The 16,945-nt window shown below is 50.6% G+C and overlaps 7 protein-coding genes across 7 annotated transcripts; 3 read left to right on the top strand and 4 right to left on the bottom strand.

Moving 5' to 3' along the window:
* Positions 1-60: 60 nt before the first annotated feature.
* M436DRAFT_74578 (DUF1768-domain-containing protein) lies at positions 61-645 on the bottom strand (the record flags this gene model as incomplete). Its single annotated transcript, XM_013570271.1, has 1 exon — positions 61-645. One exon carries the CDS (start codon positions 643-645, stop codon positions 61-63), a length of 585 nt encoding a protein of 194 aa, XP_013425725.1.
* A 685-nt stretch (positions 646-1,330) lies between these two features.
* M436DRAFT_65641 (uncharacterized protein) lies at positions 1,331-2,569 on the top strand (the record flags this gene model as incomplete). The annotated part of the gene is made up of 2 exons (XM_013570157.1): positions 1,331-1,626; positions 1,798-2,569. The coding sequence occupies 2 exons, from the start codon at positions 1,331-1,333 to the stop codon at positions 2,567-2,569; spliced, it is 1,068 nt and encodes a 355-aa protein (XP_013425611.1).
* A 1,243-nt stretch (positions 2,570-3,812) lies between these two features.
* On the top strand, positions 3,813-4,843 carry M436DRAFT_83794 (NAD(P)-binding protein; the record flags this gene model as incomplete). Its single annotated transcript, XM_013570270.1, has 2 exons — positions 3,813-4,158; positions 4,215-4,843. The coding sequence occupies 2 exons, from the start codon at positions 3,813-3,815 to the stop codon at positions 4,841-4,843; spliced, it is 975 nt and encodes a 324-aa protein (XP_013425724.1).
* An 801-nt stretch (positions 4,844-5,644) lies between these two features.
* On the bottom strand, positions 5,645-10,305 carry M436DRAFT_83793 (ABC drug exporter AtrF; the record flags this gene model as incomplete). The annotated part of the gene is made up of 2 exons (XM_013570269.1): positions 5,645-6,083; positions 6,137-10,305. 2 exons carry the CDS (start codon positions 10,303-10,305, stop codon positions 5,645-5,647), a joined length of 4,608 nt encoding a protein of 1,535 aa, XP_013425723.1.
* Positions 10,306-11,713: 1,408 nt separating this feature from the next.
* Positions 11,714-13,294, bottom strand: M436DRAFT_83792 (Bud-site selection protein; the record flags this gene model as incomplete). The annotated part of the gene is made up of 2 exons (XM_013570268.1): positions 11,714-12,823; positions 13,046-13,294. 2 exons carry the CDS (start codon positions 13,292-13,294, stop codon positions 11,714-11,716), a joined length of 1,359 nt encoding a protein of 452 aa, XP_013425722.1.
* Positions 13,295-14,364: 1,070 nt separating this feature from the next.
* Positions 14,365-15,430, top strand: M436DRAFT_83791 (family 16 glycoside hydrolase; the record flags this gene model as incomplete). Its single annotated transcript, XM_013570267.1, has 2 exons — positions 14,365-14,892; positions 14,948-15,430. 2 exons carry the CDS (start codon positions 14,365-14,367, stop codon positions 15,428-15,430), a joined length of 1,011 nt encoding a protein of 336 aa, XP_013425721.1.
* Positions 15,431-15,984: 554 nt separating this feature from the next.
* M436DRAFT_9870 (uncharacterized protein) lies at positions 15,985-16,927 on the bottom strand (the record flags this gene model as incomplete). The annotated part of the gene is made up of 2 exons (XM_013569923.1): positions 15,985-16,550; positions 16,609-16,927. Coding segments are annotated over 2 exons (885 nt in total), but the record flags the coding sequence as incomplete, so codon positions are not given.
* Between the last annotated feature and the right edge of the window lie 18 nt (positions 16,928-16,945).

Here is a 16,945-nt window from a genome sequence, read left to right as displayed (position 1 = left end):
TGATATGGTGAGACGCCTTCTACGAAGGTATTTGCACCAGTCGGTCAACTTCGCAGTCATTCATTTCTTCTCCTGCTTTACCAGTCTCTCTCTGACCCTCATCTGCGCTTTGCCGAGCAAGTTTGTGCCCCATTCACTCTCGTTCTCTGCAGCTTCATCTCCACGGAACCCGATCCCCCAGTTCCGGTCCGCAGGGTTGGATTCGGCCAGGATCCTGTCTCCTGTCGCCAACAACGCCTCGCGGCATTCAGCAATCTGGGAGAACTTCAACCACGTTCCTTCCTCTGCAACATCAGGCACAGTTTTGCGCCACTTTGCACCGTCAAAGTTCTTGACTTGGCGGCCGAGTGCTTGAGCTTCGCTAGGCGTGGCCGCCACGAGGATCTTTTCAGCTGTCTCCTGGTCACTGAAGCATACGGCTTTGCGCCACATTATGTAGTGCTCCATTGTCTGGAACCGTGTGCTCGTATCCTTGGGATCTGTGAAGGACGATGGATACCAGTTCTGAAGTCGGGCTTCTGGCAGTTGAAGCTCGTGGCCATACGTGAAAAGGTGCTTGTCCGTGTACCAAACAGATGGTCCATAGGGAACGTCCTCATTCTTTCCATCGTTCGAAGTGAGTGTTTTTGTGACCTTGAAAGACATGGTTCTGTATTTGGAAGCTATGAAGAGCCTTGGGATACGTTTGCTTGTAAATGTGCTTCGAAGGTGATAGAGAGCTCGGCTCATATGTTGTTTGCCGAAGAATAGTATCCCAGTGTTAGATCAGAACAAAAGAGAGACCAATCTTGAGAAGCTGTAGAGCATACTTTTTGGCGCGTGAAATGTGACGGCTTGACTGTACCGTCCAAGGTCCAAGATTTAAATACGTCATGGATCTCGCGAAGACGCAGGCACGATCGCGTACCGACACCCACCCACAGCCACTTCTTTTTTTTGGTCACCGTACGAGCATTGCCATCGATACTAGATTGCTGACTGAATCTAATGAAGGGTATGGATATCGAGAGTAAGAAACTGTCAGAATTCAGTTTGTGTAATCCACGTGTTGCCAACAGTGTACGCAACCCGGTCCAACCTCAAAAGAGCTCCATTCCATGCTCGATGAGCAGTTTCTCGCAAGAGAGTGAAAGCTAGAAGCCTACGGTATAAGGTATCGCTTTCCATCAAGCATGAAACAAGATGGCCTGTAGCTGTGTGAAATAAACTCTCGCGAGACGGTGCGCGTTGAAACGCGTCAAAACACGTCAACCTAAACCTCCAGATACCTACATTGTCGAAGGATCACACAAAATCAATGGCTGCTGCAGTGTTGTAACCACCAGGAGCTATGGCAAGTTCCGAAGATGAACGCCTCGCAAAGGAGATTGAGTTGCTCTCCGATGATTTATTGGGCGACCTTCACAAGTATCTCGATCAGATCAGTATCGCGGGTCGTATTGCAACCAGTAAAAGACTCGACATATTCGTGGATCCACAAGTGCGACTAGCGGGTACAGATGGTTCACCTGGGCACGATATTCCGATTTCTCTGTGCCCAAGGGATGCTCTCAAGCTTATCGAAGCCGCTCAGCTAGCTCTATCTGGCGAGGGAGAGGAGAGTTTCGCCGATGCATCAGCGGCCCAGTACGTTATCCCCCGGCCTATGTGGTCTTTCTTGTCAAGTCTCCAAGCCTCATGACAAGCTAGCAGCCATCTCTGCGTCTTGTATTAGGCGGCAGGGATTGATCATAGCTTATGACATCGTGCCAAGGTGAATTTTCTCGTCGTATGGATATGCTAATTGTGTCCCTCTAGTAGATGGGAGATTACTCCGGATCGATTCTCGCTAGGCGAACACTGGCAGATCTACGTCAACACAATCTTGAACACGGTATGTAAGGAGCTTGCAGTACGCGGAGATGGTACAAGTGCGAAGCTGCACAACATGCTCCTGTACGAGAAAGGAGCAATTTCAAAGCATCATGATGCCCGAGAGTCCATCAAAGTCGACGAGCCTCAGAAGGATGATGAGCCTGTTAAGGTTGACAAGCTCGACGAGAACGACAAGCCGATGGACTTTGGCGGGCTCGACAATAACGACAAGCGCGTCAAGGTCTATGAGCTCCAGAACAAAAACCGGTATGACCGTGGCACCGGGTTTTGTGCCGGTCAGCTCTTGACCAGTGGTGAAGGGCGTATTGCTGTCCGGTCTGAAGACAATGCCCAGCCCATGCTGCTTGATACCGAAATCTTACACGACTGTGGATACCAAAAGCAAGAGGAAACACTAATCGTATGGACCGAATCAAGCGGCCTCGGCATGGCGATGACCTTTGAACAGGCAGAAATGTGCGCCCAGATATGGGCTCTCATCGTCAGTGTACAGCAGCGCGTGGTCGCAACATATCTCACAGTGTATGACGGTCTGTCGCTCGCCGATTCTACAAAGATACCTGGCATGTTTGCAACACTGGTCATCAGTCTACCATCTGTACACTGGGGAGGTGCTGTTACGGTGTCGCACAACGGACAAGAGTACTCGCTTGAGACCCATAGCCACGACGGAAGAAACGGAAAACTGTCGTGATTGATCTGTCAGATGATTGAGCTCATTGGGATTATCCTAACATGTTTACTGCATGTATTTTGTGTACAGCCAACGCAAAAGAGTCGTGACAAAACGACATGATATGCATCTAGGACTGTATTGTGATCTGACAATGGACCGACATCAAACCTAGGTGCAGCCAGAGTAGTAACCAGGCTCTAGAACCATGTCACGCAACCATGCGTTGCCTACATCTGCTATGTAAACGTGCTTGAACATGGCAGGAGTGGAGTGTGTCGTAGTAAAGAGCGACAGCTTTGGACGCTTACATGCCTTTCCGTTTCGGATTGATGTAAGGTCCATCGTTCATGCATACATGCATCAATGAGCATGCCGTACCTCTAGGTCTATGGCTTTTTCGGTGATCTGATGCATTAGCAACACTCCATAGACCCCAGTCAACAGTGTTCTGGACGCTATAATGCGTGTCAGGGCGAACAGGGTAGCAAATCACACCATGCCAGCGTGACGCCGCCGGAGAATGGAAGGGCTTCATCGGTATCCGACAACGATACAATAATTTGGCAAATTCCCATGTTCAAATCATTGCAAGTCAGTAATAATCATCCAGTTCTTCTTAAACCCTGGAGCCTGTATTGCGACCTGAACAACAGCCACAATGTGCACATTCGAGTTGGTCAAATCATTGAAGTGCGGCCATTTGGTCAAGCGCTGCTACCTCGAATGCCATGCCGCAAAGATGACCGGACTGAAATGCGTCTGGCCCGCTCAGAAAGAAAGACCGTTGACGGTCAAAGACAGAGGACCCATCGCCGTATGGGACTATTGTGATGTCTGCAAATCGGATGGCTTCCTGGCTTGGTTCTGAGCCGGCGTCGAGACCATGAAAGGACTCTCATTGAAGTCATGGATGGCTTTGCTCCACCATCAGGAACATACGAAGCTGATCTTGACATTGATGGCGCTGTCACGGCTCGAGATCGCAGACGGTCGGCGCAACAATGTGGCCGATTATGGATAAAATCCACGCTAAACGCCAAGCAATACGGAAGCCACCATGCGCAGTCACTCCTGGCCCCCCCGGACGAAATCATACTCCTATGTCCGTTGATTTCCAGACATCACCAAAAGGGATTAACGGTCGAACATAAGACCGTGTGTTACCACGAAGAAGAGAGACTTTATGAGAACCGCTGTCCCTCGTCCATCGAAGTCTTCATCGCTATCTTGGTCAATTGAACCAATCTCAATCTTAACAACAATGGATTACACATCTATCCTCACGTTCCTGTACTCGCAATTCTTCATCACTCCCAAATATCCAGAGCAATCGTGCAAGGGACAAACCTTTATTGTCACCGGTGCAAATGTCGGCTTGGGACGTGAAGCATCCCGTCACTTGGTACGCCTTGGTGCAGACAAGGTCATCCTCGCATGCAGAAACTTGGAGAAAGGCGAAGCGGCAGTCAGAGACATCGAGCAGAGCACTAAGAGGACGGGAGTAGCAGAAGTGTGGTCGCTAGACCTTTCTTCCTTCGAGAGTGTCAAAGAGTTCGCAAAAAGAGTCGATACATTGCCTCGCATTGACGCCATAGTCGAAAATGCTGGTATGTTTAATTGTTATCCTTCTCAGAATTTACAAGCAGACTAACCTCCGTGATAGGCATCAGCACCGAGAAATTTCAACTGTTCGAGGGACAGGAGTCGACGATAACAGTGAACGTAATTTCGACCTTCCTTCTCGCCCTCCTCGTCTTGCCCGCACTAAAGCGATCTTCTCAAAAACACAACATCCAACCCAGACTCACCATCGTCGCTTCCGAAGTTCACCACTGGACAGATCTTCCCGAGCGAAAGAAGGGCGATTCGATTCTCGACGCTCTGGCAACACCCGAGCTCTCCGAGATGGGTATCAGATATCCTGTTAGCAAGCTTATGGATGTCTTCGGTACTCGCGCTCTGGTCGAGAGGACAGGATCATCATATCCTGTTACCATAAATACCATGAACCCTGGCTTCTGCTACAGCGAGCTGTCTAGAGAACACAGCGGCATTGCTTTCCAATTGATGTACAAGCTCTTGGCCAGGACTACTGAAGTGGGTAGCAGAACACTTGTCGCTGCTGCACTGGCTTCGCACGAGACTCATGGTCAGTACATGAGTAACTGTTTGGTCGAGGAGCCTTCCAAGTTTGTCAGGAGTGAAGAGGGCGAAAAGACACAGGAGAAGGTCTGGGCAGAATTGACTGCCAAGCTAGAGGAGATTCAGCCTGGTATCCTCAAGAACATCTAAGCGCTCGGCGAGCTTGTTATTCAGAGCTCTGAGTGCTTGGTGAACATTGTAACGATGAGCGCGGGTATAGCCTTTAATCACAATTACATCTGATTTTGACGGTTACTCCTTGCCTTCCGTGTCTGTTCCTCGTGCTCCCCGGGTCCAATGGCATGTCGCGCGAAAACTGCGAAAGTACACAACTTCGAGAAAGCGTATAGTATACGTTGAGAAGCCACCTACTCTTGGCTCTCTTCGAATATATGCCTTCACTTGAAGTCATTAAGCCTTCCGCAGTGTTCACTCGAGTAGAAGGGAGAGTGGGATTTGCACCTCTTTGCATAAAGCACCTTCCTCGTATGCCAAAGTCTCTCCCTCCTATCATCGTCCTCCAACAATTGAAGCTATCACAATGCGCAGTTCTTTCCCAACGGTAGCCCGGGTCCATAGCGAGTAGACGATATCACGACTCTCAGTGGATATTTGCTGTCCACTAGCCAGACTATGCATTTCTGTAGCTACTCATCTGACATACCATTGCACGAGGGGAGGATCGTAGATCGACTCTACTTCGGCTTTTGCTCGAATAAGTTCATTGCTCCTTCCGAAACCAACGAGATCAATTAGTTATGCCACAAACAGCGTTCAGCAAGCAACGCACTGTGCTTTCCAAGATATTTGAGAATGTAAAATATGAATTTTGATAGTGAAGCCGAACTGTAAATATAGATGACTCCGGAGATAACACATGCAAAACACCATGCTAAAACCCGCATCTTTTGTACCTCACAAAAAAGAAAATGACAGAAGAAAAAAAAAACTCTACTCCTTCTTCTTGCTCTTGAAAGGCTTCTTGATGGCTCCGACCATGCTACCTAACGCACCAAACAATGGTCCAAAGCCAAAGCTCCAGCCCTTAATGCGCACAGTGTAGATGAAGAAGTATACCAAAGCCCAGTTGGACACGACAAAGATGCAGAAGATGCCGAGATCTCTCCATGCTTGGCTAGCCTTGATGTTGAGAGAAGCAAGGTAGCCGTTGGCGTATTCGTAAGGGCAGTACTGGCAATCGGCGGTAGCGTCGGGGTTGAGAAGGTATCCACCTGCTGAAGTTGCAAAAGCGCCAGCGTATGATTGACAGGTTTGGCCGCCAGGGACATTGAACCTGGCTGTCTCGCTTGGAGTACATTCAACGCGGATGCCGTCGAGGGTTTTGGCCAAGACACCGCTAATCCAGTAAGTCGAGGGGTTGACGTAGTACCTTGAGTTGATATTAGCACGAGTCCGAGGCCAACACGATGACATGGTACTTACATCCAGTAGCGCCAGAAGACGGGGATAGAGGCGTAGGGGCGTACGACACCGTTGAACAGTGAAAACATGACGAAAAAGAAAGGTAGAACGTTCGAGATAACAGTGAAACTAGGTGCGAATGCACAGATCCACTGTCCCCACGATGCTTGAAAGAAGAAAAAGAGCAGCACCATGAAGAAGACATAACCAGCAGTAGAGCTGTCAGTAGGTAGTCCGGATGGGAAGTACCACAGGAGCCAGTATACAACCGCACTAACAACGGCGATAGGGATCTCGGCGACCACCATAGCGGTACTGAAAGCGAACCAACCGTAGATACGCGATGGCAATTCTCTAGCCATCCAGAGAGCCATGTTCTGGTAGAATTTGGGAACGACGGCGTTGACAACGGTAGGAGGAATAGTCAGAATCAAGAAAGCCGTGAACATGCGGTTCTGCATGTCTTGAATAGAGTTTCCGAGTTGCCAGAAAGTGAAACCGTTGAAGATACCGACGATGACTGCGACGAAAAGCTTACCGTAGAGGTACGAAGGGTCGCGCCAGTATTGAGTGAAGACTCTCTTGGTGAGCATGGTAGTCTGCAGCCAAACGGGAGCAGCAAATTCGGTAGCATCGTCATCATTCTGCTTTTCGCTTACTGATTTGCTTCTCATGCGCTTGAGGCCATCAATTTCCTCAATGACTGCTTGAGCCTCCTTGCTGTTTGCCCATTCGTCATTCCAATCAATCTTGGTTCCATCAGCACGCTTTCGGGGCTTGATAGCGGTCTCCAGAAGGAATTCTGCCACGTTCTTCTCAGGAGGACATTTCACACCTCGAGCGCCGAAGTATTCAATGACATCCTTTCCGTTCTCGCCAATAGGACCGAAGTAAAATGTGTTACCTCCAGGGTTGAGCGCGAGAACCATATCGAACTCCTGAATGAGGACAGACGAAGGTTGATGGATGGTGCAGACAATAGCTTGGCCAGCGGCAGTGAGTTTCTTCAAGAAGCGGATAATACTGTATGCGCTCTGGGAATCCAGACCACTGGTAGGTTCATCCAAGAAGAGTAGCAAGCTCGGCTTCGCCGCGAGCTCAACACCGATCGTCAAACGCTTGCGTTGTTCTACACCGAGAGAAGAGATGATAGCATCTTGCATGTCATTGAGCTCCAGCAGATCAATGACATTGTCAACATATGCGATCTTCTCAGCACGAGGGATCTTGCGGTCCTGACGAAGGATGGCGGAGAATTCGAGTGCTTCTCTGATAGTCGAAGTGCCATCGTGAAGATCCATCTGTTCACAGAAACCAGTGTTACGCTGGAACTCCTTTCCAAGAGGTCTACCATCGACGAACATCTCACCCTGAACGACGCCCATCTTCTGCCTTTGACTGAGAGTGTTGAGGAGGGTCGTCTTTCCTGCACCGGAGGCACCCATTAGGGCGATCATGAGACCAGGCTTGGCATATCCGTTGACCTTGTTGAGAAGCTTGCGCTCACCACCATTGTAAGGAACAGTGTACTCAACATCTCTCCAGGTGAAAATACTCTCGCTCTTCACGATCGAGTCCAAGGCTTCTTGTTCCTCCTTCTCACCAGTCGATCCACCGACAGCAGTGTCGCTGTCAGATCCAGCTTTCTCTTCGTCCACAGAGCTAGCTGCCTTGACCTGCTGCTTTGCCTTTTTCGATTTCTTGAAGACCAAAGCACCGCCGCCACCGCCAACGAAGCTGAAGAGTTCAGTAGCCGCGATAGTGACCAGCAAGTAAAGAACAGTGAAGGCAATCACGACTCCGAAGTTGCGCCATAGATGAGCGCGGGTGTAGGTGTACTGTGTCTGGAGATAGTCGGCGCCGCTGACGGATTGGGCATTTACTGCTGCGCCAGTCAGAGTACATCCTTGGAATGCAGGATCAATTCCAGGGCCTTGAGGGACCAGGTTATCTGGAGAACATTGCATCGTGCGCCCAGAGAACTCGTTGGCCAACACAGCCTCGAACGAATATGAGATAGGGTTGATGTAGTAGATCCAACCAAACCAGATGTAGTTGTTGAGCAACTGAGTCTTGGGAATAACGTAACCGGTGTAGATGATAAGCAAATTGAGAGCTATACCAGAGAAGCGGACGGCGTCATCAATGGTTGGCGACAAACTAGCGAACATTCGATAAAGAGCAGTGATACAGATGGTGTTGACATAGACGAAGAGGAAGTAGATCCAGAACTTCCCGGCATCTACATCCAGACCTGTCATGAAGTACATGATGACGGTGAAGAGACAGACCTGAACCAGGATGACTGGGAAGTCAGCAACCACACGGGCAACACTGACGGCAGAAGGGCGGTAGAAAGCGTATTCCTTCTGGCGAGCTACGACAGCACGTCCACTGACAGCCTTCATCAGTTCGGTAAGTTGGAGCCAGCCAAGGAAAAGAATAGAGAAGAAGAGAGAACCGCCACGAGAGAAAGCGCCATCTGTGTTAAGAGATTGTCCGTAGAAAAGAGAACCAACGATAAGACCGTTCGCAATGATAATGAACACCTTCGTGTACAAGGTTGTAGTGTCTCCCCAGAGAAGCCAGAACTCACGCTTGGTGCAGGCGAGTACTTGGCGGATAAAACTGACGGTATACGGCGATTTCTTGGTGACAGTCTTCGATTTACCAGCCTGAACAGTCTCCTCAAACTCTTTTGCGTCCTCGTGATTGGTTTGCTCGAGGTGCTGTTCGTATGTTTCAATATCCTGGTTGTTGCGAGTGAAGAACGAAGACTCGCGGAAAGCGCGTTCCAGCTCTACAGGTGTCTTGGGAGTACTAGCCTCACAACCCGGTCTAAACTTTCTCTCGACAGGATCGGTGATAGCAGTCAAGAAGTCGGCAGTGGTTTGGCGCTCAGGACATTGGAATCCTAGATCCTCGAAATACTGCTTAGCAGCTGCAGCAGGACCAGTAAAGATACAACGACCCTGATCAATAACCAAGACCTTATCCATCAGGTCATAGATACCTTGACCTGCCTGATAAAGGGTTACCAGCGTGGTTCTGTTGCTGACGTCGGTCATGATACGAAGCGACTTGGCATAGTCCAGAGCTGTTGAGGCATCGAGACCACGAGTGGAGTTGTCCCAGCAGACGACGGTACTCTTTGACGCGAGAGTTTCCGCGATCGATACACGCTTTCGCTCACCTCCTGAGACACCTCTTGTGTATTCATCACCAACAAGAGTCATCTTCGTGTGACTGATTCCGAACATCTTCATCAGGGCTTCGGCGATGAGAGGAATGTCCCCTGTCGCCTTCTTTTTGGTCTTTGTCAGAAGAGCGAACATGAATGTTTGCCAAACGTTGAGGGTGGCAAAATGGACATCATCCTCCATGTTGTAGTTGACTTCACCGCGGTACATCTTCCTCTGCTTTTCAGCAGAGATGCCGCCGTATGAGACATCACCGTCAACTTGGGCATAACCTTCGCGGTTGTTGGCGATAGCCTTGAGGAAGGTTGTGCAACCTGCGCCTGGTCGGCCAAGGACAAGCATCATCTCTCCATCTCTTACGACACCCGAGAAGTCGTTGATGAGTGTTTTCAGCTCGCCGTTCTTGGAGCGGAGGAAGGGAATGAATCTGGAGAGTATGTGATAGAGGTCCGGTCCGAAGGTGCCCAGGACGGCATCAGGTAGGGTACGCACGAAGGTTGCGCCAGCGCCAACACCCTTGACAGTGAGGTTCTTGTATACCACACCAACCTTCTTGGCTGATTTGTCTCCCTTGCGTTGGCCGAGATGGCCTTGTCTCATGAAATCGCTGAGTTCGAAGTCATCCTCATCCTTGCCTTGGACTTCAGTGTTTCCTCCGACCACGGATTCTTCATCTACAGCATTGGTGGCTGTGCTATGTCTCCTCGATGACCGGCCTAGCGATTGTGGTCTGCTGGTTCTCGATCGGTTGGTGAGCTCTCTCCTCAGAGCTCTGTAGTCCTCCATGGCCATGACTTCGTTGGGGATGCCTGCATCATGTTCACCCCAGGTGCCGTTGCGATCAGCTTCCTCGGAGCTAGTTGATTGAGATTCCGGATCGTTGTGCAGTCGTCCAGCACGTTGCTCAGCGGGATTGTGCCAGGCATTCTGTCCTCCTTGGCTGTCCATACGAGCAACACGCGGATCGTCAGCTACGCCGCTGCCCCACATGCCGGCGTTGGTATTTGGCGTTCGAAAAGCGGTGTATAGTCGATTGTGACTTGAGCAAAAGAGGTTTATGTATCAAGCACAAAAACTACCGTCCGGGAAATTAGACCAGTTGTGCGGTGTCCGAGATTGGCGACCGATGTTTGCAGGTCGCAAAACTTGCGTCACAGTAAGATGGGAAGAACTCAAACGTTTAGAATCACAAGAGGAGGGTTTTTTGAAAAGAGCACGTACGGCATTGATACATGGCCCGGAGTTAGCATGAGCGCCGCTGATGAATAATGTACGGGCAGCCCTAACACATTTTGATATCGACGTCAGCGCCAACCAATTCAACGACGGTTGAGCCTTGCCCGTCGGCCACCCGTAATCGGGTAGCGTGAATGTCGATCGACTGGAGCTTATCCGGACATACATTACCAAGCGATGATGGTTTTGCTGGTACAGATGCCATCACGCAATCTAAGGCTACCCTGCAACATGCACTCGTCAGAGGTACTCTTTGCGTTGAAGCATCTCTTGTCTGCTCCAACGTAACGTGCATCTGCTTCAGTCGTACAAAGGGGTTCCATCAGAAAAGGCGTTGAGTAAAGTTTCAGCCATGCCCGCAGGTCAAAAGAGGCGTCAAAGCCAAGATGATCCCCGTGCCTTATTCAAGCATTTGGCGCTTCCTGACATCTCTGAATCATGACCATTCAAACCCGTACCCGGGTGCATGAGTGCATCCATGTGTTGATACTATCGATTCACGTGCGATGTATCTTCATGTGATGTTTGCTTCCGCTGAGGGGATGTCGAGATGGTGCTGCACCTTTCGTACAAAGGAACGAGCAAAACAGAGTGCTTGGCATGCGTTGATCAAATGGAAAAGTATGCGCTTGCTAAAAAGGGAAGTCCTCATCACAGCTCAGCCCGAGATTAACAGAACGAGATTGAGAGGGTGGGTCTGCTATTTCGCATTGTTTTATTCATGGCATACGAAGTGATTTCTTGGAAACTGACAACAACTTGATGAATGATCCCCTAGCCATACGGCATTGTCTCCCGATGTCCACAATAAGCTGCTTGTCGAGCTTCCACTCCATGACTCTGCGGAGTTAAGCTTCGGCTGAAATGGAGTCATCGTCGGGCGTCCACGCTCGCAAATCTCAAACACTCGGGGGGTTCAGTGGGGTCGTGATTCAAGTCAGAGTCATGTTTGGCCTCAACAGAAGATCCTGCTGCCGACTTCCCTTCTCACGTTCGACTTGGCATTTCCTGGCTTATGTGAGCAGCTCTTGCTTACAAAGTGATAGGCAAACGCCTCGGACTCGTTCAAGCACATCGTCACAAGATTGTGGAGGGTTGCGAGAGAAGAAGCAAGGGCCACGGTCTGAAGTGAGCGACTGTCGTAGAAACTCTAACTAACAGATCAATCGAAGGAGATCTTCTTGCCTTCGAAAGCTGCGGTGACCTTCTTTGCCTCCTTGGCCTTCTTTGCGGCTTCCCATGAGGGATGCAAGGAGCCCTGGTCATCTCTGTGTTTCTTCTTTGGAGGTTCAGCAGCGTCGTTTCTGACTCCGCGATCCTGACCAGGTCTTTCAAATCGGCCGCCCCTAGGTGCTCCACGAACGCCACGTGGACCTGTTCTATCTGTTGCTCCACGTTTTGCATCCCATCCAGCATTTCTATCATTTTTGCCTGTTTTGTCTTGGTTCTGCAAATGCTTTGCACTCTTGCCAAACTTCTTCTCCGCAATAGCCTGGCGTGCTCGTTGACCTCTTCGGTTCTTCTTTGGCGGCCCGTCCTCAAAGTCCTCGGCCTCAGACTCCGAGCCAGACCAGTAACCACCCATGGTAAGAGAAGGCACGAACGCAGACGTGCCAGCCTTGGTGGTTCTAGCGGGTGGGGCGTCTGATTCGGGTGAGGGAGAACGCGAGGGTGATGGTGACGCTGAAGGAGATGCCGATATCGATTGAGAGATGTCACCGAGAGCAGCTCGTAATGCTGCAGCACGTGATGCTTTGCCTTTTTTAATGTCCACTTGGTCGCTTTCCCCTTCGTCCTCGCTATCGGATGAGCCAGCGAGCCTGTCGTCAAACTCTGCGAAATCGTCGTCGCTGGCATTGCCTAAGTTACGGCGCGCGGACGGTTGAGCGTCGCTTCCATCGTCAGGCTCTCCCATACTCACATCACCAGATTCGGGTTCTGCGGTAGGTCGTGAATTCTTGGCCGGTAGTCTTGCTTGTTCTTCCTGTTTCTGCATCTCGATGTCTTTGGCTCTCAGTCTCTTCTTTCCTTCTTTTACATCTTTGGGCTCGATGCCAAGGGCGCGTTGAATGTCCTTGAGCAGGGGAGGGAGAGCCTCCTTGACAGGATTGGAATTGCAGAGTCGAGCAATGACGTTGGCTTTGGCGGTGTCATCGATGGGTGGTGGAGGAGTGGATACAGCCTTGGGCAGATCGGGTGATTCGGCGACTGCTTTGAACTTGATCAAAGACTTGTAGAGGTAGTTGCGTGCGGTAGCGGAAAGATCCAGTGTCTGTGAGCAACGTAGCAATGAGTATGTTGCGGTGTGAATTGAGAGAAAGGTGCATGGCAGTCCCACGTGTGCATGTTCCCACAATCCTGGTCGGTGAAGCTAGCCATTTGGAGAGTACTGTGCATTTTACGGCGGGAGCGTGACCGGTCTGGACTCATGGGAAGAAAGATGCGAGCAGTAGCAGAAGAAACAAGGGAAAGAGATACGTCAAGAACGACCCACCTTCAGAGCAGCAGTCTCGGCTTCTATGCGCGCGACCTCTTTCTCGTCGCTCTTTGCACCAGCAGTCTTGCGCCGTCTCCCAGACTTCTGAGCCTCGAAGCCCTTTGCCGTCTTGAAGGCGCGCGCGAGTTGCTTATGGGCATATTCGAGCTTGTGTTGCACTCTGTGCTGGCGAATGCTGACACCGCCTTCTACACCTTCTGCGTCACTGGCCGACGCCTCAGATCCGTCTCTTTTCCTTTTGGGCATGGTGATGTGCATATGTACAGAAATGCTGTTTGTCGAGAAGGAAGAACAAAAAACTTGGAGCACGCGCCCCGGGCCGACCACGAGACGGACATGCCAAGCGGCGCCGCCGATCAGACTCGCATCGTCTTGCCCATCACCACTCCAACGTCAAGTGACTGCCACGCTGTCTGACTTGCTCTCGTCCACTGATGCGACGTCTCGCACTTGGACATGTCGTTTTCTTGCCTGTCCGTCGCTGCGGCACTTCGGTATTGTCCCCTCCATCTCCGACTCCATACATTAAGCCTGAGGTGGAGCTGCTGGTCTAGAGTCGCATATCTGCATGTCCGGTAGCCTGCATCGATTGGCCATCAGTTATCCGGAGCCGGACCATCTGCCTCTACCCTTGACTGCCGTTTGGCATTCTTTGTTCGTCGTGTGCTTCCTGCCTCCTTATTCGTGCCTTCCAATCTCAAGTCACATTCTATGCTTACCATATCTTGGTTTCCTTCGTCGCTTCCCTGCCCAAGAGTGGAGACTCCTCTGCAGGGAGCCTGTTCCTGCCGCCAGACTGCTCCTGCATTGCGAGTGCTTCGTGCACCCACAGGTCCCCCCTGATCCAACCTGTCATGCGCCTATTGCACACCCTCACAGTCAGGTTTCAGAACTCTTCTTTGACCTGGTAGGCGGTTGTTAGAGCCCTCTCCACACGGCCTAAAAGCTTGTTTGCACCATGATATGCAGCTATCAAATCGTGCAGCAGCAAACAACACCATCCCTGGAGCACTATGGTTTGTTCGAGTACGCCACGTGTGACGCTCTGTTGGAACCGCATAGCATCTAGCATGGCTCTAGAAAGGGTTCCCCTGCTGTTTGTCCCTCACTTTAGTCTTGTGTTTCAAGTGTGATCGTATGCATGTGATGGCCTTAGCTATAAACTCTTTTACTTTTCCCTCACTTCTACCAAGTGGAACGTTTGCTTTGTAGCTCTTCAAGTCTTCTACTCAGTCACTCCTTTGCCTTTGCTTCTCCCTCTCTCGCAACTTTCTTTCTTCCCACAAATCTCACAACACTCTATCTTGTTGATCAAGATGCGCTCATCACTCTCTCTGAGCCTTTCGCTTCTCGTCGGCCTGGTGTCGGCTACCAACTACAATCTCGTCAAGGACTTCTCGGGCAACAACTTCTACAACCAGTTCGACTTCTTCACTGGCGCCGATCCCACTCAGGGTTTCGTCAACTATGTGTCGCACGACAACGCTGTCGAGTACGGTCTGATCTGGAACAAGAGCATCCCCACCTGGGGAGTTGACTCCTACACTCATCTCAACGCTGATGGTTCTTCCGGTGGCCGCACTTCTGTGCGCATGACTAGCAAGGATACTTTCACCCACGGTCTCTTCATCGCCGACATCCAGCACATGCCTCAGAGCTCTTGTGGTGTCTGGCCTGCCTTCTGGACATTTGGTCAGACCGGTAACTGGCCTCAGTCTGGTGAGATCGACATCATCGAGTTTGCCAACCTCGCCGACCAGAACAAGGTTTCCGGCCACACCATGCCTGGCTGCTCCATCTCTGGCACCTCGCAGAGCGGCAGAATTCAAGGCACTGATTGCTCGGTATGTTTTCATGTCCCACTTCCTCATGTTGATAGACAATGCTAACGAGTTATAGTCTGCTGGTGATGGTGCTGGTTGCGCCTTCCTCTCGCCCTCCACATCTTCCGCTGGCTCCGGCTTCAACAGCATCGGCGGCGGTGTCTACGCCATGGAATGGACTTCTCAGCACATCAACGTCTGGTTCTTCCCTCGCAACAACATTCCCTCGTCCATCAAGTCCGGCAAGCCTAACGTCAGCAAGTTCGGCCAGCCCATGGCCAACTTCCAAGGCTGCGACCTCGACAACTACTTCTACAACCACGCCATTGTCTTCGACACCACTTTCTGTGGCACCTGGGCCGGCGAGACTTTCGCCAATGACGGCTGCTCTGCATCCTCGTGTGTTGATTACGTCGCCACCAACCCTTCTGCATTCAAGGATGCGTACTGGGCTGTCAACTACCTCAGAGTGTACCAGCAGAGTGGTTCTTCAAAGGTCAAGCGCGACTTCCTCCGCCGCCATGCCAGACAGACCCACCACAACCACGTTCTCGTTTGAACATCTCTGCCATCTAGTGTGACGGTTTGAGCTTGTCTTTCCTTCTTGCAACCCAAGCATGCAGGACATGTTTTTCTTTTCCTCAACGACCCCCTTTTCTGCAAAGCATTAGCACCGGCGTCTTCTTTTCCTGATGCTTTTTCCACTTCACCTTCACCTTCACTTCTTTTGTGATTGTTGATCAAGACCTTTTTTCAATTCGTGTTTTACTTTGACGACGGATGGCTCTAACGACCTTTTTTCTTTCTGTTGCACAAGGGAAACGGGAGTTTTTCGGAATTTGCTTTTCAAGGGCGTGGCAGAACGATACACTCGCTTCAAAGCATACAAATGAACGTATCAAAGCACTACTTCTCTTCTCTTTCTCCCAAAACGTGCAGTTGATCACACAAGTTCCGTGTATTTTCTCCTTTGCATTCGTGTGAAGACAAAACTTGTGTGGAGTAACTGAAATTAGTAAATATTTCATGATCTATGGTTTAATCGTCATTTATGTCGTTTAGTTTCGTAAAACATCAAGTTCGAGCAGGCCTCTTGTCTCTGCGATCTATTGGTCTGACGCCGAACATTTCCATACCATCCTTTACACCATCTCGCAGTCCACCAGTGATGCCATGGACCCACCAGACGACCACATCTTCAAGGGCTGCACCCACTTGACCATCGTTCCAGCTACAGACCGTTTTGGCAACAGTCATGGTATTTTTGCTCAATGCATTTGCGGTCGTCCAGGACCGGTTGAGTATCTTCTCCGAGATGTGGTATTCTCTCTCGTATTCGTACGCACCTCGACATCCCGTTTGGACGTACGGCCAGAGGAAGGAGAGGAGAAGGAACATCTGGAGCACTACCATTGCTACCATACGATGGAGTATTGTTGGATCCTCTTCTTGCTGTGTGGCCCGATGATCATGAGATTGGCCTTGGACAACAACTGTCTCGATAGGCTGCTGAGGCGGCATCATCTCGGATGGTATAGCCGCTTGAAGTCGTACTGTCTCTTCCATGAAAAGGTTCCGTGGCAGACCTCGAAGAAGATAGCTGACAGCATCAATGTACAGCTGGCGACTGAAGTCCGGATTGGAGGAAAGACACGATGAGCTTTGGAGTAGACTCGAGCCTATGTACATAGTCATGAGATAATGAGCAACAAGTATGTTGCAGGCGTTGAAAGTTACCTTGACGTGCAAACTCCCATTTTATCCCGGCTCGCTCGTCATCAACGAAGACAGGTGCATCCACGGGTAAAGAACGAGGCGACGTCGGCGGTGTATCTTGGAAATCGATATCAGACAGGACGGAAGTCAGAGAAGCGATGGGCTCCTGATAGGGCGGTGGAGGGGTAGCTGAGCCAGGTCTCGAGCTCTCTGTGCTCAACGCTCGTACGTGACCGACTAATGCAGCTGCACGGTTGTAGCCCGAAAGCGAACGGCGCAGAGATGGCACTTTTGGCATGGAGTTTTTGATGAGCGGTGGCAGCACAGCATAGATGAGAGAGATGTTCTCTTGTTCAGT

The sequence above is a fragment of the Aureobasidium namibiae genome (genome assembly GCF_000721765.1).
Source record: "Aureobasidium namibiae CBS 147.97 unplaced genomic scaffold scaffold_13, whole genome shotgun sequence".
Lineage (NCBI taxonomy): Eukaryota > Fungi > Ascomycota > Dothideomycetes > Dothideales > Saccotheciaceae > Aureobasidium > Aureobasidium namibiae.
This window is presented reverse-complemented; position numbering and strand designations above follow the sequence as displayed.